Source organism: Leucoraja erinacea, chromosome 36, assembly GCF_028641065.1.
Source record: "Leucoraja erinacea ecotype New England chromosome 36, Leri_hhj_1, whole genome shotgun sequence".
Lineage (NCBI taxonomy): Eukaryota > Metazoa > Chordata > Chondrichthyes > Rajiformes > Rajidae > Leucoraja > Leucoraja erinaceus.
The window spans coordinates 7,676,246-7,697,704 of NC_073412.1; the positions used below are offsets into that span (position 1 = coordinate 7,676,246).

Below are 21,459 nucleotides of genomic sequence, written 5' to 3' on the forward strand. Positions count from 1 at the left end.
TCGGGCCCCTTCTCTAGTCTGAAGGAGAGTCCTGACCTGAGATGTCACCCATCCCTTTTCCCTGGAGATGAATGAATGAATGAATGAATAAATTTATTGGCCAAGTATTCACATACAAGGAATTTGCCTTGGTGCTCCGCCCGCAAGTGACAACATGACATACAGGAACTGTTCAGAGATGAGATTCCTCTTAGCAGGTAAAGCAGACCAATTCCAAAAGACGTGGTCTATGTTTCTGGACCTATTACAAGTATGAGGTGCAATAGTAATTTAAAAAAACAAATATATAAATAAGTGGTATCAGGACCTGGTAACGGGAGGTAAAACAACAAAAACAGACTTGGTTGGTAGTCCCCTTTCTGCGGAGTTTAATGTTATAATAGAGCGATTGTTTCTATTTTCTCTTTCTTTCTTTTCTAGGGTCTATTTTCTCACTTTACTTCCTTCTCTAACTTCTTTTCTAAGGGGCTTTCTTTTCCCAACACTCTTGCACTTCACGACATTCGCGCACTTTCTTTACTTTCCTTACTTCTACCTTTTTCTTAAAGCTCAAAAAAAATGAAGTGGTACAAAAAATGTATTAAGACATATGTGCTGTGTAGGATTGTAATTTACCGTACTTCTAATAAAAATAAAATTGAAAAAAAAAAAAAAAAAAAAAAAAAAAGGAACTGTTCAGAATGACGCATAAAACATTAATAATAAAACATCAGCAATTAAACATTTCCTTCGCTCTTACATACACATAAAGCAAAAGGAGGATTTTCGGTTATTGAATAGAGCTACTACTCGTGGAACAAAACTGTTTTTATGTCTGGCTGCTGAGTTACTCCAGCATTTTGTGTGTATCGTTACTCTGCATCAATCCCATGCTGACTTGCCTTGGAAGTGTTTGATGCAATGGTGTTGAGGAAGCTCTACAGCGTAAAGAGTTGGTCTGCTGAGTTCATCCAGCAATTTGCTTTTTGCTCAAGATTACAGCCACATGCCTCAGCTATATTCTGCATCAAACGTGCTCTGGCAGAATTTGTGTGGTTGTACCATGACAGGATTTGATAGCACACTGTGGAGGGAGCGTTCCTCTATGTGAATGGAGAACATCTTCTCATAAATAGTTTGTAATTGACAGTGGTAACACCTACTTCAGGATTCATATCCTTGCAAGGTACACAAAAATGCTGGAGAAACTCAGCGGGTGCAGCAGCATCTATGGAGCGAAGGAAATAGGCAACGTTTCGACCCGAAACGTTGCCTATTTCCTTTGGGTTCGGTCCATTGATGCTGCTGCACCCGCTGAGTTTCTCCAGCATTTTTGTGCATCTTCGATTTTCCAGCATCTGCAGTTCCTTCTTAAACACTTCATATTCTTGCAAGTTTGACAGGAAATAACATCCGCATCTAAATACAATTCCTCAGATCCTTAAGGGGCCTGTCCCACTTACGTGATTTTTTTCGGCGACTTGCCGGCACCTGTCACAGTCGCAGCAGATCGTCGAAAATTTTCAACGTTGAAAATCCAGCAGCGATCAGAAAAAGGTACCCTCTTTGGGCGACTACTCATGACCCTACAGGCGTCACGTGTCGACATGTCGCGAGGTGATGCTTGTATGGCCGTGAGTAGTCGCCCAAAGAGTCGTACCTTTTTCTGGTCGGCGCTGGATTTTCAACATTGTTGCCGAATAAAATTGTGTAGTGGGACAGGCCCATTACGGGCCTGCAACGGCGACTTCTCCCGCCCGAGTTGCGGGGTCGAAGAGCTCCTGGAGCGGAGCTGGCCGAGTCCAGAGCGGGTGGAGCGGTGGTGGAGCGCTGCTGCTGCTGCGGCCCGACCTCCGGAGATTCGGACGCTGCAACTGCGGGTCTGGCGGACGGCGGCACCGGGAGCCCGCGGGTCCCTGGAGGGAGACCGCTTTTCAGGGCTCCCGCAACGGCGACTTCTCCCGCCCGAGTTGCGGGGTCGAAGAGCTCCTGGAGCGGGGCCTCACAGCACCGCCCCGCGCGGCTTGGAATGGCTGCAGGACTCTGCGAGCGCACGCCGGGGGCTCTAACATTAAGAACCCGGTGTGCGACCTCGCACCACCCGGCGTGGCTTTAATGGCCGCGGGACAATCGCCATCGCCAGCCGGGGGCTTTGACTTTGACTCTGACATGGGGGGGGGGGGGGGTAGTATGCAGTGGAGAGATAAGTTTTTTTGGCCTTCCATCACAGCGATGTGATGGATGTTTATGTAAATTATGTTGTGTCTTGGGTCTATTTGTTTGTAATGTATGGCTGCAGAAACGGCATTTCGTTTGGACCTCAAGGGGTCCAAATGACAAATAAATTGAATCTTGAATTAAGCATTTGTGCATCAAATCCATGGTTTGCCAATGTAGATAGTCACCTATATTTTTCGCCAGCCATTGATGTCCTTCGATTAGCTGATCGACCATTGCAAAGTAGTGAGAGTTAGCTTCATCGGTCATGACCCAGCCTCCAGTCACAAACTCCAACTGACCATCAGCTGCCAGCCTGGCCACACAAACAAACAGAGGACATGGCAATAAATCACATGCTGCACAAAGTCAACTGGAGGACAGAGTGAAGTTAACTAATGCTTCCCTACACGGAAATTAGTTCCCAGGATAAAGCAGCATCAATATCCAATAATTGATTCTGGCTGAATTAATTTTGGCTACAATTGGGTGAACAAGAGGAAGAGGAATGAACTTTGTTGCCTTCCCTCACAGTGGGAAACGTTGATTCTGCTGTGGGGGGGGGGGATGTTTTTCATGTTTAATGTTAAATTCTATAGTGTTGTGTTTATCTTATTTGTGTGCTGCAATGGTAACTCAAATTGCATTGCACCAATTGGTGTATGTGACAATAAATGTCCTTTTCCTTTGTCAATTGGTTTCTGGCACAGGGCCAAATAGCAACTAGAGTCATAGTGCAGTACTGCATGGAAACAGACCCGTCAGCCCAACTTGTCCACATCGACCACCATGTCTCATCTACACTAGTCACCCCCCCTGCGTTGGGCCCATATCCCTCTAAACCAGTGGTTCTTAACCTTGGGACCGTGATCCACTATGAGGGTTGTTTGGGGCTTTGCCGGGGTCATGAAGGGGACACAAATAACATATCAATTTGTTATCAAGTCTGAAGAAGGGTTTCGGCCCGAAACGTTGCCTATTTCCTTCGCTCCATAGATGCTGCTGCACCCGCTGAGTTTCTCCAGCTTTTTTTTGTGTACCTAACATATCAATTTGTTGAGCCCATGTTTAGGAACCTAACAAAGGTACATACCACATACAGTATTTTGTCCGCGTATGCGCGTACTGGTGCCAAAAAGGTTAAGAACCACTGCTCTAAATCAATCCTATCCACGTTCCTGCCTAAATGTTTCTCAAACGTTGCAATATTACCTGCCTCAGCTACAGGTCGTGAATTAGGTTGTGAAAGTGGGACAGGTCCTTAACTTGTTTGGATGACTGACTATAGCGCGAGAGGGTGACTGGGACCTGCGGCCAACGCAAGGTAACACATTCAAAAGAAAAAAGCTCCTGCTCCCACATACCGACGGACAGCTGCCCTTTTCTGAGTATCAATGTTGTCCCACCACTTGGAGAAAAAGGAGATCTCTGCCCAAATAAAGCGTCGCTTTGGGTCCTCCTGGAGCTTCATCAGCATGTTGTTCAGGATATGCTGTGTCTGGTCAAAGTAATATTTGTCAAATGTCTTAATCCACCCTGTAGAAGAGAATCAGATTACAACTTTCAGGGCACCAATGTGGAGCTGGAGCATGTTTTTTTTTTAAATATCTCTCAGAAACGATTGGTAGTACTTTACATGCAGACATGCCAGTAATGAAACTGTGTGGGTGGGTGAATATGACAATCCATGGCCTGATCAAACAAACGACAATCAGATGAACAATATTCTCGCCGGCAACAGGCCAGCTCCCTGAGGGGAGGAGAGAAACCAATGTCGTTCCTTTGTTTAAGAATGGAAATAGGGATGATCCTAGAAATGATAGGGCAGTGAGTCACACATCAGTGGAGGGGAAGCTGCTGGAGAGGAACCATAGGGGTGGGGTGTACTCGCTTTTGGAAGAGAATGGACTAATTAGGGACTGTCAGGTGTGGTCTTTGTCCAGGGGAGATGATGTTTTACAAAAGATAGACACAAAAAGCTGGAAACTCAGCGGGTCAGCAGCATCTCTGGAGAAAAGGAATAGGTGATCGTTTGGGTCGAGACCCTTCGAACCTGATTGAGTTTACTGAGGAGGTGATCAATGTGATCGATTAGGGTAAGGCTGTGGACATTGCCTATGTGGTCTTTAGTGTGGTATTCGTCAAGATCCCTCAGGTAGGCTAATCTAGAAGATTAAGATACATGGGATACCAATTCGGAGTCCAATTACTAGGTAGTTTGGATTCATAGTGCTATGGGTATACCCATAGAATACAGGGGGAATAGGGGAAGGATGTCATTGTAACTGGAAGTCTATGACCAGTGGTATTTCGCAGGGATCTGTCCTGGAACTTCTGATGTTTGTGATATAAATCAACAACGTGGATGGAAATGTCAATGAGTCAGTTAATACGCTTCTGGATGACACAAAAATTGGTGTAGTTACAAAAAGCGAATGAGGCTGTCAAAGGATACAAGATTATATCGATCAGTTACATATACCTAAGACAAACGACTATTTTTATAAACAGCCAGCATTAGCATTTAAAAAAATATATACAAACACAAAAAAAAATCACCATTGTTATTCCATCACAAAATACATTTGAGACAACTCTAGAAGTCTTTCCGCGCTTCTCTCTCACCTGGATCATTGTGGGAATGGGGCACCACAAACACATGTAACGGCTCTTTGTCCCACTCGTGCTGATCGTAGGAGATGTCAAAGCCCTGCTTCCAAGCCCCGCCATCCACGTTATCAAACTTCAGGGCTGAATAAACATCCAGCATCTGTAGAGCGGGAGAAGCAGACCATATAACCATATAACAATTACAGTACGGAAACAGGCCATCCCGACGCTTCTAGTCCGTGCCGAACACATATTCTCCCCTAGTCCCATATACCTGCGCTCAGACCATAACCTTCCATTCCCTTCCCGTCCATATAACTATCCAATTTATGTTTAAATGATAAAAACAAACCTGCCTCCACCACCTTCACTGGAAGCTCATTCCACACAACCACCACTCTCTGAGTAAAGAAGTTCCCCCTCATGTTACCCCTAAACTTCAGTCCCTTAATTCTCAAGTCATGTCCCCTTTTTTGAATCTTCCCTACTCTCAGTGGGAAAAGCTAGACAACTACTAAGACTGCACCTGAGCCTCAAATTACTAAATCGACAGTGAGCAACTGATCAGTGACCCAGGGCACTTAGTCATACAGCGTTCAAACAGGCCCTTCGACCCAAACTGCCCATCCACACGTCCTACCTGACTGCTTTTGGCCCATATCCCTCTAAACCTATCCTATCCACATACCTGTGTTAATGTTTCATAAACGTTGCAATAGTACCTGCCTCAACTACCTCCTCCAGCAGCTCGTTCCATACACCTACCACCCTTTGTGTAAAGAGGTTGCCCCTCAGGTTCCAATTTAATCTTTCCCCCCTCACATTGTCCTCTCGTTTTCAATGTGTAGGAAAGAATTGCAGATTCGGTTTAAATCGAAGGTGGACACAAAATGCTGGAGTAACCCAGCGGGACAGGCATGAGGAGATGCTGCTTGTCCTGCTGAGTTACTCCAGCATTTTGTTTCATCCTCTGGTTCTCAGTTCCCCTACTCTGGGTTAGAGGCGCGTTTACCCGATCTATTCCACATGATTTTGTACACTTCAAAAAGATCACCCCTCATCCTCCTGCATTCCAAGGAATAGAGTGCTCAACGTCTCCCAATAGCTCAGGCCCTCAAGTCCTGGCATTATTCTAGTTAACTTTCTCTGATGGAAATTCACTTGCCTGAAATTCAGAGTCACATGGGAGCAAGAGGATGCCAAAAATTCAGACACAACCCAGGCGACCACATGTTCCTGTTTCTCTTCATCTACTCACGCCCCAAACAAGCTGCAGGATCAGGTAACTGGTTGTAGGTGTCCGAGGTTATGGGGCGAAGGCAGGAGAGTGGGGTTAGCAGGGAGAGATAGATCAGCAATGATTGAATGGCAGAGTAGACTTGATTGGTCTAATGGTCTAATTATAACCCACTCCTTGTGACTTACTCTTATTCCTTATGGTCTTATAAAGACTTTAATTCCAAGTATCAGTGTGGATTACATGACTTTTGACAGTGGCAAGGTTGGCTTTAATTGCTTTAATTCTAATTTTATGTCTCTCCCCATGAGACAATTTGATTCGGAACCCAAACAGCATCAAGAAGGAAATGCGAGCAGCAATTTAAAATGAAAGCTTTAAGTTCTGAAGTGTCTGCTTCCCAAAGGACATAGTCACGGTGGACCGAGCATTACTTTAATCTCACGTTATCTTGTACATCACACATGCTCAATGCCGCAAGAAAATGGTAGAAGTGGAAAACAACATTCGGCATGAGAAGCATGTCAAGGGTGGTTCAGAAAATTCAGAGTTGGAGCCTATATTTCAATTCATCGTCCAATTCAATCAGAGCCATTCCTCAACTTTATCCTCAAAGCTGCTGCAAATTTAGAAGCCCATTATACCTGCTAAACGTTTAGTATTGATTGCAATTACTTCAGACGCTCCTGCTTTAACCTACTCTATAAACATGATGAGCAAAGCACTCGAGTAAATCTAGATGCGATCCAATGCACAGAATTTCATGCACAGAAATCCAATCTCACAAAACCTACGCCCTTGGAAAAAACGGAACAAATTCACGCATTATATTGTATTAAATGATCTACAAGTACTAAAGAAACATGGAGGGGGGTGGGAGGAGGGGGATTTGTCCATCAACTTTAATGATCTTTCACCTTCATTTTCATGCTGTATTTCATATCCCCAATTTTTTTTAAATATCTAGAAATGTATTGTTTTTGCTCAAAATGTAAGCGATGTTTAAACTACCACAGCTTCCTAATATTTACCACCCTTTGAGTAATGAAATTTCTCCTCACTACAATCCTAAACAAGCCGAGCTCTTACTTTGTGATCTGAATCCAAACTCCACACACTGCAGCCAGAGAAACATCCCGCCAAATATACTCCATCACGCCCTGGAAGGGCCTCGTTTATTTCCAGCGAGGGTCTTCATTCTTCCAAAAAGGTCAGCCCTGCTCAATTCCTCCTCAAGTGACAGACCAGCCAGCTTGGGAACCAGCAGGGCACATTTTGTACAGTATTCCCTCGATTGCAAGAATACCCCTCTTTGGAAAGAAGACCAAAACTGTTGACAATACTCTGAGTATTATGTCACCTAAGCCCTATATCACTGCAGTTAACACATCTTCACTTGTGAACTACTTACTTCTAATAAAGGCTTACTGCTTGCTTTCTAACTGTCTGTGGCAACTGTGCTTGGGTCGCCTGGAACATAGAGGCATCAAGTTTTACAAGTTAGAAACAGGCCCTTCAGCCCACTTACCCACACCGGCCAACATGTCCCACCAACTCTTTCTTCCCAATAACCCTTTCTGGCTTAAGCCCTCCCTTCACCACCTCCAGTTTAAATTCCATTTGAAATATTTTGGAGGACCAAGAAACCAACACTAGTCCCGGCTGCCTGCATTTGGCCCATATCCCTGTCCTCTCCATGTACCTGTCTAAATGTTTCTTAAACGTTGCAATAGTCCCTGCCTCAACGACCTTCTCCGGCAGCTGGTTTCACACATCCACAACCCTTTGTGTGATATAACATCAACATTTCTCAACTCTTAATGCAAGTCCACCATCCATTTTCAGGATCCCTTTGTTCCAAAGCCTTTCTGGATTATCCATTTTATCGGACTAACAGAGGTCATGGCCTCTGAGAGGAGTCTAACGGCACCACAACAGTCCGTCTAGGGGCCAAGATACTTGCACGCTAAATCGGCCTCGGAAGTCGGCTATGGGAATGGATCTGCTGGCTCCGGCCGGGCCGGAGTTCCAGAGCCCTGGCCGCTGGGGGCAAACTCGACCCACCGATCAGCATGGAAGTCTCGATGAAGTCGACATCAACTGCCTCACTCGGCCTAGGTGCCACATTTTCAGCGGGACTTCCGGGGTGGGGATATTTCTCTCATAGTGCGCTCCCGGAATTGTGTCCGGATTAAAAAAGGTGCCGGAGCGCTAGTCGCCGGAAAATCGGTGGTGGACAAACTATTTAAATGCTACAGAGCATTGTTTGTTTTCTGTCGGAGTGAACAAGTTTACATTGTTTCATGCTGTTGGTGCCCATTGCAGAACTTGCCTTTGTCTGCTCAATGCTCAATGATGTACTGTTGACCTGAAGTGGTGAAGTGGTTAAGGGGATGGCTCCTTTATAAATAAAACAAGAAAACAATTCCTCCAGTTTGATGACCTGGAAAAGATCATCCACACATTCATCTCCTCCCGCCTAGATTACTGCAACTCCCTCTACACTGGCATCAGCCAATCTTCCCTGTCCCGCCTGCAACTGGTCCAAAACGCCGCAGCGAGACTCCTGACGGGCACCCGAAAAAGGGACCACATCACCCCGATCCTGGCCTCTCTCCACTGGCTCCCTGTGCGGTTCCGTATACACTTCAAGATCCTCCTCCATGTCTACAAAGCCCTCAATGGGCTTGCCCCCACCTACATAAAAAGTCTTCTCACCCACCACTCCACCTCCAGGCCCCTCAGATCGGCCGACTTGGGGCTGCTGAATATCCCGCGGTCTAGGCATAAGCTCAGGGGCGACCGCACCTTTGCGGTTGCAGCCCCTAGACTGTGGAACAGCATCCCCCTTCCCATCAGAACTGCCCCCTCCATCGACTTTTAAGTCAAGACTAAAGACTTATCTATACTCCCAAGCCTTTCCTGACATCCTCTGAGTGAGGGCTACATGTATATATGTATGTAGTCTGTTTTGTTGCGCTATTCTTATAACAAATGTAAAGCACTTTGGCCAACGAGAGTTGTTTTTTAAATGTGCTGTATAAATAAATGTGACTTGACTTCATCCTCTGCTGCCCCACTACACACAGTGCCAGCTTACAAGTGCTAGGCAGAGACTATCAAAGTATTGCCTCAATGATGATAAGTTACCATCTCCATCTAAAGCATGACCTTGGATTGCGGGGAAGGGGGTGGGCAGGGTAGAGAGCGTCATATTCTCATGAAATCACTGTTCCTTCTGATTGATAGAGGCGACAGGGTAGATCAATGGTGTTATTGATCCCATGGCTTTTTCGTGCATTAGCGAACTTGCAGGTCAACCCACGCTCTGATCAATGGTTGAGGAACATCAGCCTAAAATGATCTTCTGCTGATTTAAACAACGCATAATGTTGAAGAAGGAACTGCAGATGCTAGAAAAATCGATGGTAGATAAAAATGCTGGAGAAACTCAGCGGGTGAGGCAGCATCTATGGAGCGACGGAAAAGGTGACGTTTCGGGTCTCGACAATTACAATCACATTAGACAATAGACAATAGTGCAGGAGTAGGCCATTCGGCCCTGCCTTCTCCCCATATCCCCTGACTCTGCTATTTTTAAGAGCCCTATCCAGCTCTCTCTTGAAAGCATCCAGAGAACCTGCCTCCACCACCCTCTGAGGCAGAGAATTCCACAGACTCACCACTCTCTGTGAGAAAAAGTGTTTCCTCGTCTCCGTTCTAAATGGCTTACTCCATATTCTTAAACTGTGGCCCCTGGTTCTGGACTCCCCCAACATCGGGAACATGTTTCCTGCCTCTAGCGTGTCCAAACCCTTAACAATCTTATATGTTTCATTGAGATCACCTCTCATCCTTCTAAACTCCAGAGTGTGCAAGCCCAGCTGCTCCATTCTCTCAGCATATGACAGTCCCGCCATCCCGGGAATTAACCTTGTAAACCTATGCTGCACTCCCTCAATAGTAAGAATGTCCTTCCTCAGACCAAAACTGCACACAATACTCCAGGTGTGGTCCCACTATGGCTCTGTACAACTGCAGAAGGACCTCTTTGCTCCTATATTCGATTTCTCTTGTTATAAAGGCCAACATGCCATTCGCTTTCTTCACTGCCTGCTGTACCTGCCTGCTTACTTTCATAGACTGACGTACAAGGACCCCCAGATCCCATTGTACTTCCCCTTTTCCCAACTTGACGCCATTTAAATAGTATTCTGCCTTCCTGTTTTTGCTACCAAAGTGGACAACCTCACATTTATCCGCATTAAACTTCATCTGCCATGCATCTGCCCACTCCCCCAACCTGTCCAAGTCACCCTGCATTCTCATAGCATCCTCCTCACAGTTCACACTGCCATTCAGCTTTGTGTCATCTGCAAATTTGCTAATAATACTTCAAATCCCTTCATCCAAATCATTGATGTATATTGTAAATAGCTGCGGTCCCTCAATGACGTTGTTTGTTTCATATTAATCCGATCTTCTCTACTGTTCAAGTAAGAGGCTTACAATCTCATCAGCAAAGCTTTGGATGAAGGAGAGTGTCACTGATCCGTACAGATTAAAACAAAATATAACGCAAACAAAATATGCAGGTCTAGTGTTCCATATTTCCCTACCTGGAGGTCTGGCTTTTGTTCTTTATTCCCAGGGGCAACCTGGCAATCCTGGGGAACCACCGAGAGGAAGGTGTGGTGATTGTCAGTGGGTACAAGCCAGGAGCCGTTTGTTTGGAAGGTGATCAGACCAGGATGGGTGTCTGCGTTCTCAGTCAGCTCCAGCACAGAGTCCTTGATGTGGCTGATTATCTGGTGATTTTCCTCCAGCAGCTGCTCCAACTGCTCGATGCGGTTCTGCAGCACTGAGATCTGATTCTACGTTGGAGAAACAGAGGAAGAAGTGAGAGGGTGTTAACCTTGAGGATCCGGAGCTCAGCAGACTTCACCATGCTATCATTCGGAATTGAAGCAACTGCAGATGCTGGTTTAACTCAATAGACACAAAAAGCTGGAGTAACTCAGAAGGACAGGCAGCATCTCTGGAGGGAAGGAATGGATGACGTGTCGGAAGGGTCTCAACCCGAAACGTCACCCATTCCTCCTCACCAGATATGCTGCCCGTCCCGCTGGGTTGCTCCAACTTTTTGTGTCTATCTTAGATTAACACAATTTTCTGTACATTTGCCCACATCCTTTCAGCTGTCACATGGGCAAGTGTACAGAAGTGATGTGGCACAGCGATACCTTACAGCGCCAGAGTCCCAGGTTCCATCCTGACTACGGGTGCTGTCTGTATGGAGTTTGTACACTCTCCCTGTGACCATGTGAGTTTTCTCCGGATGTTCCGTTTCCTTCCACACTTCAAAGACGTGCAGGTTTGGAGGTTAATTGGCTTCGGTAAAATTGTAATTGTTCCCAGTGTGTATGGGATGGTGTTAGTATACGGGGGGTGATCCCTGGTCGGCACGGACTCGGTGGGCCGAAGGGCCCTTTTCCGTGCTGTGATTTCCTCAAGGTGTTGAGGACCTGTTTAAAGTCATGTGAAGGTTAGAGTCCCAAGACAAGCTTCCAGGTGCACTTCATGTTCTGGCAAGGAATACAGAACTTGATGCAACCCATGGCCAAATGATGAAACTTCAACGATCGATTATAAGATACTGCAGTTTATCATCATGAAAAACAATCAATTAAGTGAATCACTTACTCCAATATTTGATCTGGACCTGAATTTTACAAGGATAACAATTAAACTCCAACTTGAGACATGGTTTACTTGATACCCTTTATGTGAATACTGAAAAATTCAAACTTATGTACCCGCATTCATCACTAACACACCACCGCCAGTTCCAGTTGCATAAAGACGGTTTGGCTTTTTTCCCTTAATAAACTTTTCTTCCATCTCCTCCCCTCTTGATTTCATGAATCAGGAATGGCTTTCAGATTTAGCTTTCCCATTCTAGCATGGTTGTTGCTGTACAGCGCCAGAGACCCGGGTTCGATCCTGACTATGGGTGCTGTCTGTACGGAGTTTTGTACATTCTCCCTGTGACCACGTGGGTTTGCTCTGGGTGCTCGGGTTTCCCCCCACACTCCAAAGGGGTGCAGTTTTGTAGGTTACTTGGTTTCTGTAAAATTGTAATTCGTCCCTTGCGTGCAGGTTAGTATTAGTGTACGGGATGATCGCTGGTCGACACGGACTCGGTGGACCGAAGGCCCTGTTTCCACGCTGTATCCCTAAAGGTCTAAATGGCTGGTGTTGTGTTCAATTCTAGGATGTTGGGGTTTTAGAGAGGGTCCAGAAGAGATTGACGAGAATGATTTCCAACAGCCATCAGGTTATTAAACTCAACTGAAACAAATCTCTGAACATTAATAGACCATTATCTGTTTATTTGCACTTTATTTTTTTAATTATTGATGTGTGTGTATATATTTATATAATGGTATATGGACTCACTGATATGTTCTGTATTCATGCCTATATTTTGTTGTGCTGAAGCAAAGCAAGAATTTCATTGTCCTTTCTGGACACATGACAATAAACTCTCTTGACTTGATTCCCTCCACAAATTAGGGACTTCAGTTACATGTGGACCGTGGGGGTGAGCTGTCCCTAGAGCAAGCAGTGTTATGGGACATTTGAAATAAATATCCAAAGTCTAGGAAAGATCTAGACAAGATAAATTAAGAAAATGACGACAATGGCAGAAAGAAAAATAGAGAACCGGAGGATTTGAACGAGATTGGCAAAGGAACCAAATAACAGGAGAGAGAGAAAAAAAATCTATAAAAAATGAAGCAAGTTTTGATTTAGAGCTTTTTGTCTCAAGGTCGGTCGATGCATTTTCAATAACAACTTTCACAAAGGTACTGGATGATTACTGCACAGCTTACAGCAAAGATCCACAGGATAAGGCAAATTGTATTCATTATACAAATATAAAATCAAGGCCAATGAGACAAGGGGCCTGCGCCTCTGCTCTAAAAATGTGATAACACTATCAGGGGACTCAGCTTATTTATCTTAGCTAAAGACATTTTGGTCGCTTTTTCAACATATTATCACACTAATGCAATGAGATTCCCCAGGGTGCCTGCTGTAACAGAGAGTGCTGCAGCCTCACAGCTCCAATGCCTTGGGTTTCATTCTGACTCAGCTGCCAATTGTCTGGAACCTCCACATTCTCCCTGTGACCATTTGTCCTTGCTCTTGGTGCTCTGGTTTCTGCCCACATCACAAAGACTTGCCGTGGGTGAAAAGGCCACTGCAAATTGCCCCATGCGAAGACAGGTGGAAAGAGAAGCATAGACCCGATGACCGTTGTGCTCAGTCTGCCTAGGCCTAAGGGATCTCCCGGTTGCCAACCATGTCAACTTCCCTTCCCATTCCCACACTGACTTTGGGCCTCCTCCATTGGGCACAGTGAAGCCACAAACTTTGGGCCTCCTCCATTGCCAGAGTGAAGCCACAAGCTTTTCCCCCCATATCCCTTGATTCCTTTAGCCCCAAGAGCTAAATCTAACTCTCTCTTGAAAACATACAATGAATTGGCCTCCTGTGGCAGAGAATTCCACAGATTCACAACTCTCTGGGTGAAAACGTATTTCCTCATTTCAGTCCTAAATGGCCTACCCCTTATTCTTAACCTGTGACGCCTGGTTCTGGACTCCCCCAACATCGGGAACATTTTCCATGCATCTAAGCTATTTAATCCTTTAAGAATTGTATATGTTTCTATAAGACTACTTCTCATCCTTCTAAATTCCAGTAAATACAAGCCCAGTCGACCCATTCTTTCATCATATGTCAGTCCCGCCATCCCGGGAATTAACCTGATGAACCTACGCTGCACTCCCTCAATAGCAATATGTCCTTCCTCAAATTAGGGGACCAAAATTGCACACAATACTCCAGGTGAAGTCTCACCAGGGCCCTGTACAACTACAGTAGGACCTCCTTGTTCCAAAACTCAAACCATCTTGTAATGGAGGCCAACATGCCATTAGCTTTCTTCACTGCCTGCTGCACCTGCATGCTTACTCCCAGTGACTGATGAACAATGACACCCAGGTCTCGTTGCGCCTCTCCTTTTCCGAATCTGACACCATTCAGCCTGAAGAAGGTTCTCGACCCGAAACGTCACCTATTCCTTCTCTCCATAGATGCTGCCTCACCCGCTGAGTTTCTCCAACATTTTATGTCCACCTTCGATTGTTCCAGCATCTGCAGTTCTTTCTTAAACCATTCAGATAATAATCTGCCATCCTGTTCTCGCCACCAAAGTGGATAACCTCACATTTATCCACATTATACTGCATCTGCTATGCATCTGCCCACTCACCCAACCTATCCAAATCACCCTGCAGCCTCATAGTATCCTCCTCGCAGCTCACACTGCCACACAGCTTTGTGTCATCCACAATAACATCCAAATTAACTTTTACTTCTCTCCCTCTTCCTCCACCCCAGTCGTTTTACCAGATCCACGGTCCTCCACACTGTTTTCCTCCTTGAGATCACACCTTCCCTGGTCAACAGGCACCGGCCTGCCTGAGACCATTTGTGGCCGGCCCTGATCTTTTCTTGCCTCCAGCTCTTTCCCCTTCTCACCCCCATTCACTACTATCAGTCCAAAGAAGGGTCCTGAACAGAAACGTCACCCATGGGAGAGTGGTGGGAGCAGGTATTGATGACATGGGGAAAATAATAGGTTACAACAAGAGGGGGTCGGGGATTAACGGGAATGTTCAGCGAGCCAGCAAGGACACAATGGGCCGAAGAGCCTCCTTCAATGTAAAGTGAAAATAAACACACTGCTTTGTCGGAAGCAAGAAAAACCATGCTGGAGTATAAATAAACGAGACTGGCCAATAAATTGTTCTCCTTAAATTTAAGGGTCCCTTATATGGCCGATTTATTTAGAGGCTCTAAAATGTAATTGATTTGCTGTAAACAAGTCTTGGAATTAGTCAAGGTGACAGCTCAACACAATTTAATCGCCTGTCTATATAAACCGTTTCACCATCTTGACATTGATCAACAATTTATTCCAAGGTCGGCAGCCACTTGGCACCAAGAGTACAATCGCAGCGGGAAAGTTCAGCGGCTGCTTCTGGGACACGGAACAGCAGTCCCAAACGCAGAACGGAGAAATGGAAGCTGCACTCTTAACCAGTGGACAGCACCTCATCTGTGAAGAATGGCAGAATGGTATGGCACAGGCAGTTTAGAGGGGGATGGGCCAAACGCAGGCAGGTGGGGCTAGTGTAGATGGGATATGTTGGTCGTTTTGGGCTTGTTCGACCAAAGGGCCTGTTGCCACACTGTATGACTCTATAAGGAAGGCATTCAGCCCTGTGATCAATGTACCCCATGCCTTAACCACAGTCCTGTAAAATTCCCCATGTTACCAACATACGTGACTGATTATTTACTGCTCTTGGTTTATTCTCTTTCTTTCTTGCTCATCTTACTGCTTCAACCTAAAAAGAAACCTTGCTCTTCAAATCCACTTGTTTTAGAAGGAACTGCAGATGCTGGAAAATCGAAGGTAGACAAAAATGCTGGTGAAACATCATGGAGCGAAAGAAATGGACGACCTGTCGGAAGAAGGGTCTCGACCCGAAACGTCGCCCATTTCCTTCATTCGGTAGATGCTGCCTCACTGGCTGAGTTTTCTCCAGCATTTTTGTCTACCTTCAAATCCACGTGGTCTCTTTCCTATAGACAGTAGACAATAGACAATAGGTGCAGGAGTAGGCCATTTGGCCCTTCGAGCCAGCACCGCCATTCAATATGATCATGGTTGATCATCCCCAATCAGTACCCCGTTCCTGCCTTCTCCCCATAACCCCTGACTCCGCTATTTTTAAGAGCCCTATCTAGCTCTCTCTTGAAAGCATCCAGAGAACCTGCCTCCACCACCCATCGCCCTGGTAGTACCAGATTTGTTCAATGCTAGCCTTTTAGAACTGCTGGTTTCTCAACCTGTTATCATGTCATTTTTTAACCTTTATTCGACTCGGAGGAAGGTGCCAAAACAGTGGGGAAAAATGTTAGGGATAGCTTCCACCTACGGGGTAGGCAACTGAAGAACAAAGGATTTCAGAAAATGAGTGGTTCTCCAGCAGGGCTGTTGAAAAAAGACAATCCCAACAACAATATCGCAGCAGGAACTACAAGGGTAAAGTAAACCTGCGTTTCAAATACTCTTCAGTTGAGCTGGGAATCGTAAGATCATAAGTTTAAGAAAGAACTGCAGTTGCTGGAAAAATCAAAGTTAGATAAAAATGCTGGAGAAACTCAGCAGTGGAGGCAGCGTATATGGAGCAAAGGAAGATGTGACGCCTCGGGTCAAGGCCTTTCTCAGTCTGAGGAAGGGTCTCGACCTGAAGCGTCATCTATTCCCTTCGCTCCATAGATGCTGCCTCGCCCGCTGTGTTTCTCCGGCATTTGTGTCTACCTAAGATCATGTGATAGGAGTAGAATTAAGCCATTTGGTCCATCAAGTTTACTCCACCATTCAATCATGGCTGATCTATCTCCCTCCTAACCCCATTCTCCCCCCATAACCTCTGGTACCCATACTACTCAAGAATCCTAACCCCATTCTCTTGCCTTCTCCCCATAACCCCTAACACCTGTGCTAATCAAGACGGGTGTTATGTTAAGGATCCTACCATTAATTGTATATCTTTCCCTTACATTGAACCTCCCAAAGTGTAAAACTTCACACTCACTCGGAATAAATTGCTTCTGGCATTTCTCTGCCCAGATCTACACCTGATCAAGATCCTGCGACAGCCTTCTTTACGGCTCACAACTCCACCAATTTGTGTCGTCTGCAAATTCACCAACCAACCCATCTACAATTTCACCCAAGTCATTTATTTACATGACAGACAAGTGAGGTCTCAGCACTGATCACGGTGGAACACCACTGGTCACCTTGCCAGACAGAAAGACACCCTTCCACCACTACCACCTGTCCTTCTATGTGGTAAGCCAGTTCTGAATCCAAACTACCAAGTCAACATGGATCCTATGCTTCTTAATCTTCTGGATCAGTGTTACATGTAGGATCATGTGAAATGCTTTACAATGTAGACAACATCTGCTGCCCTATGCTAATCAATCACCTTAGCACCTCCTCAAAAAACGCTACCAAGTTTGTAAGACATGATCCGCCCCAGAGAATACCATGCTGACTCTCCGTAAATATCCCATTTTCCGGGATAATACAAATGCCAAATACAAGTAAAAACTATCTCCTCTCCAACAGTTTCCCTGCCACTGACCAAAGATTCTACAATTTCCACGATTATCCCCATTTCCCTTCTAAAACAAAGGAACAACACTGGCTACTCTCTCGTCCTCCGACAGCTCACCAGTGGCCAGAGAGTATACAAAGATATTAATCGGCAACTGCAATCTTCCCTCTTTCCTCTCAAAAAAACTGGAATATATCCAGTCAAGCCCTGGGAATGTATCCACCATAATGCACTTCGAGAGACACACCATCTCTTTGTGATCACATTCACACTGGATGGCACCACCAGCAGTGGCTGCATCGTCAACAGTCTGTCTGTCATTTCTTCTTTTTGTTATTTTTAGTATAACAAAAAGTATGTTTTGGCGTTCCTTGTTTGTTTTATGCGGGGAGTGGGGGAAAGCTTTTTTCAATATCCTACCTCGACGGAGATGCGATTTTTCCAGTATCGTATATATCCGTCCCCACTGTGGCCTACCATCGCGGAGTTGGCGGTCTTTCCTGGAGACCGACCTGGCGCGCCAAGCCGCGGAACTTTAACATCGCGGTGCTTGCGACCCCTTTGCCGAGGATCGAAGCTCCAACCCCGGGGCCTGTGGACTTTAACATCGTGGAGCCCGCGGCCTCTGGTAAGAAGAGAACGACTCGGGAGCTCCATGCTGCGGAGAGAGTTTCAACCGCCCCAACGCGGGAGTTTCGATCACCCCGACGGGGGCTTTGACTGCCGGCTGCGGGGGCTTTGATCGCCCCGACTACAGATGGTTTGACTGCCCCGACTGCGGGAGAACAGGAGAAGAAGATTGCCTTCCATCACAGTGAGGAATGTGGAATCCAATGTGATGGATGTTTATGTTAACTTTTCTGTGGTTGTGTGTCTTGTTGCTTTTCACTTAGTTGGATTAGTAGAGTCGCTGCCTCACAGCGTCAGAGATCTGGTTTCAATTCTGACCTCAGGTGCTGTCTGTGTGGAGTTTGTACGTTATCCCTGTGACTGCATGGGTTTCATCTGGTTTCCTCCCACATACCAAAATCATGCGGGTTTGTAGGTTAATTACCCTCTGTAATTTGCCCCTTGTGTGTAGGGAGTGCATGAGAAAGTGGGATAACATAGAACTAGTGTGAACAGATTGATGGTCGGCATGGACTCGGTGGGCTGAAGGGCCTGCTGTATCTTATAACTAAAGGTCACATGCAGAGATGAGTTTCAGTCCAGAAATGTTCTGCTCCTAAACTGGCAGTGGTCCACTCCACTGGGCAGTGCGTGCAAGGAAACCCACTGATTTAGCAAGTATTGCCATTATAGAAAAAAGACTTTTGTGATTGCACATAAAACCCCCCCTCGCTGAGTTTATTTTGTAATGAAAAGCCACAGTGAAACGAGATCGCAACGGCGGATAAATAAATCCAGAACCCAGAGCACAAAGACACAGCAGCTCAGGACTGAATATATTACAGCTAAATTACACGGGTCCCAAAGGTCAGGATTCAGTGATTGCTTTGAGATGCATAAACTGGTGCAGAGTAACCAGCCTCAGCGATCCCATGCAGAGGAAAGGCAGCGACAACTAATAGCCTCCCCCACCAGTTACCAATGCAAAATTGTTAGCTCAAGCTCATGGTCACTGAAGCCAGGTGTGAGAGAACTGCCAGTGGTGTTATTTTTCAGAAGACGCGGGCTGATGTAATAGCTGCCTGGGGGAAGGAGGCGAGCGTCAGAAGGCAGAGACTAATTATCCATTATTACAGTGCAATCAATAGCAGTAGGCGTGTTAGACAGAGGGAAAATAACAGATTTCGCAATGCATTTATAACTGGTTCAAGAAAACAATTAAGATTTAAATAGTCTGGCGCAGAAAGATGATCTCTGTTAGTGATTATGTCACTGCTACAACAGAGAACAAAGACGTTCGTCAGTACGAGAAAAGGCATTTCGTTTGGACCTCAAGGGGTCCAAATGACAATTAAATTGTATTGTATTGTATTGAGAAACAAGGAACTGCAGGTGCTGCTTTACAAAAGAAGACAGAGTGTAGGAGTAACTCAGCAGATCTGGCAGTATCGTCTGAAAAAGAGTCTGGACCTGAGACATTAACTATCGATGTTCTCCAGAGATGCTGTCTGGGCCGCTGAGTTGCTCCACCACTTTGTGTCTACAGAATGTTTGTCAATAGAATGTGTTTTGTGCTTCCCAAATATTATCGGGGGTGGGGGGGAGAGTTGCAGGATTTAGGCCAAGCTTGTGATGAAGGGACAGCGATAGATTTCCATGTCAGGATGGGTATGTGGCTTGGAGGGGTGGCCGCAGCTGGTATAGTTCCGGTGTTCCTGCTGTCGTTATGCTTCATGATGTGGAGGTCACAGGTTTGGGAGGTGTTGCCTGAGGTGCCGAGGCTAGTGACCCCTTGCATTTTGCAGATGCTACACCCTACAGCTACAATGAACCAGTGTTCGACGGGGAGAAACGCAGCTTAAGGTTGTTGAGTGAAGTCCCAATCCAAAAGGCTGCTCCATGCTGGATTGTACTGAGCTCCTCCAGTGTTGCTGTCAGAGGAAATTGTTCTGCCACACTTCCGATTTGTGTCTTGCAGGCAGTGCCAAGGGTAATGGGCCTGTCCCACGTGGCAATATTTTAGGCAACTGCCGGCGACTGTCAGTCATAGCAGGTCACCGAAAAAACCAGCGACAACCTACATCGTCCTGGCGACAACCTATGTCAGGAGAAGTCAAGCCACGCTCATTGGTGTCAAACCCACTGTCGCTGAAAATTTTTTCACCATGTTGAAAATTTAGCGGCGATCAGAAAGACGATACGAATTTTTGTGCGACTGAGGAGACGACTCCCAGCGAACATGTGGCGACAAACTAGTCGCCTGTAGTTGCCTAGAAAATCGCCTAATTGGGACAGACCCATTAGGTTGTGAGGACGCTGCAAGACCGTAAGTAGTGCAGAATTAGGCCATTCAGCCCATCGAGTCAACACAGTCAATGCAGAACCAACCCCATCCCCACTGCATGCGGGCAGCTGAAAGGTTATGTTTCTGATTCATGATGACCTCAAGTCTCCAGGGCGATGAAGCTGGGAAACTTTTCAGTGGCAGTGTCTCTGAATGTCAAGGGTTGTTTGTTGCAGTCTCTGATGTTAAAGGTAATTTTAGTACTTGCCTTTTATCAATCTACTATCTCCTATTAGTGACGATAGACACAAAATGCTGGAGTAGGTCAGGCAGGATCTCTGAAGAAAAAGGAATAGGTGACGTTTCAGGTCGAGTCAACTTGTTCAGACTGAGAGTCAGGGGAGAAGTAAACTAGAGGAATAAAAAGGTTCAAAACAAACACACACAAATTGGTGGGGCAGCACCTCATATTTCGCGTGGGCAGCTTACAACCCAGCAGTACAAACCTTGATTTCTCTAATTCCAAGTAACCCTTGCATTCCCTCTCTCTCCGACCCTCCCTCACCCTTCGTGATCAGCTCTTCCACAACCAACAATGCACCATTGTGGGCTCTACCTCTCGTGAGTCATTGGCGATGGCTCTGATAAGCTCTGCACATTTTAATACCTGTAGTTTCCCTTTCCCCTGACTCTCAGTCTGATGAAGGGTCTCGGCCCAAAACGTCACCCATTCCTTTTCTCCAGAGATGCTGCCTGTCCCGCTGAGTTACTCCAGCATTTTGTGTCTATCTTCAGTGTGAACCAGCACCTTCCTACACATAGCCCGTTACTGTTTAGTTCATTGCTACAAGGCATTCACTGCTATACTTGCTGAAGAGGTTACAGGTGGAATTGTACATTGTTCAACTATCAACAATTATCCCCCCAACTGACCTTACAAGGATGACTGGCTGGCTTTTGATGTGCGATAATTAGCACATTTTACAGCTGATTCTCTATGTGGATGCACGCAAGGATAAGACAAAATATTAACATTAAACTTTCTAACACTGCATTAATGTTCTAATCATTTGCATTTCAAATACAGTATAAAATATTCATTCATATACTCAGCATTTTAGAACATTATCAAAGATAATCAAACCCATCACATTCTTTTGAAGAACTAAAGACCTGCAGATGCTCATATACAAACAGACATAAAGTGTTGGAGTCAGGCACAGGCAGCATCTCTGGATAGGCGACGGTTT

The 21,459-nt window shown here is 45.7% G+C and overlaps 1 protein-coding gene across 3 annotated transcripts in view; it reads right to left on the bottom strand.

Annotated features, from left to right (window-relative positions):
* Window positions 1-21,459, bottom strand: part of man2a2 (mannosidase, alpha, class 2A, member 2) — a 67,451-nt gene that overhangs the window by 44,309 nt on the left and 1,683 nt on the right. For all 3 annotated transcript variants that reach the window (XR_008726251.1, XM_055662595.1, XM_055662594.1), the window contains exons 2-5: window positions 10,663-10,917; window positions 4,822-4,966; window positions 3,561-3,732; window positions 2,385-2,512 (exon numbers count right to left, since the gene is read on the bottom strand). Coding sequence is in view for 2 of the 3 variants with exons in the window: in XM_055662595.1 (XP_055518570.1) it covers window positions 2,385-2,512; window positions 3,561-3,732; window positions 4,822-4,966; window positions 10,663-10,917 (700 nt within the window). In the remaining variant the exon portion in view is untranslated. The remainder of the gene's footprint in view (window positions 1-2,384; window positions 2,513-3,560; window positions 3,733-4,821; window positions 4,967-10,662; window positions 10,918-21,459) is intronic.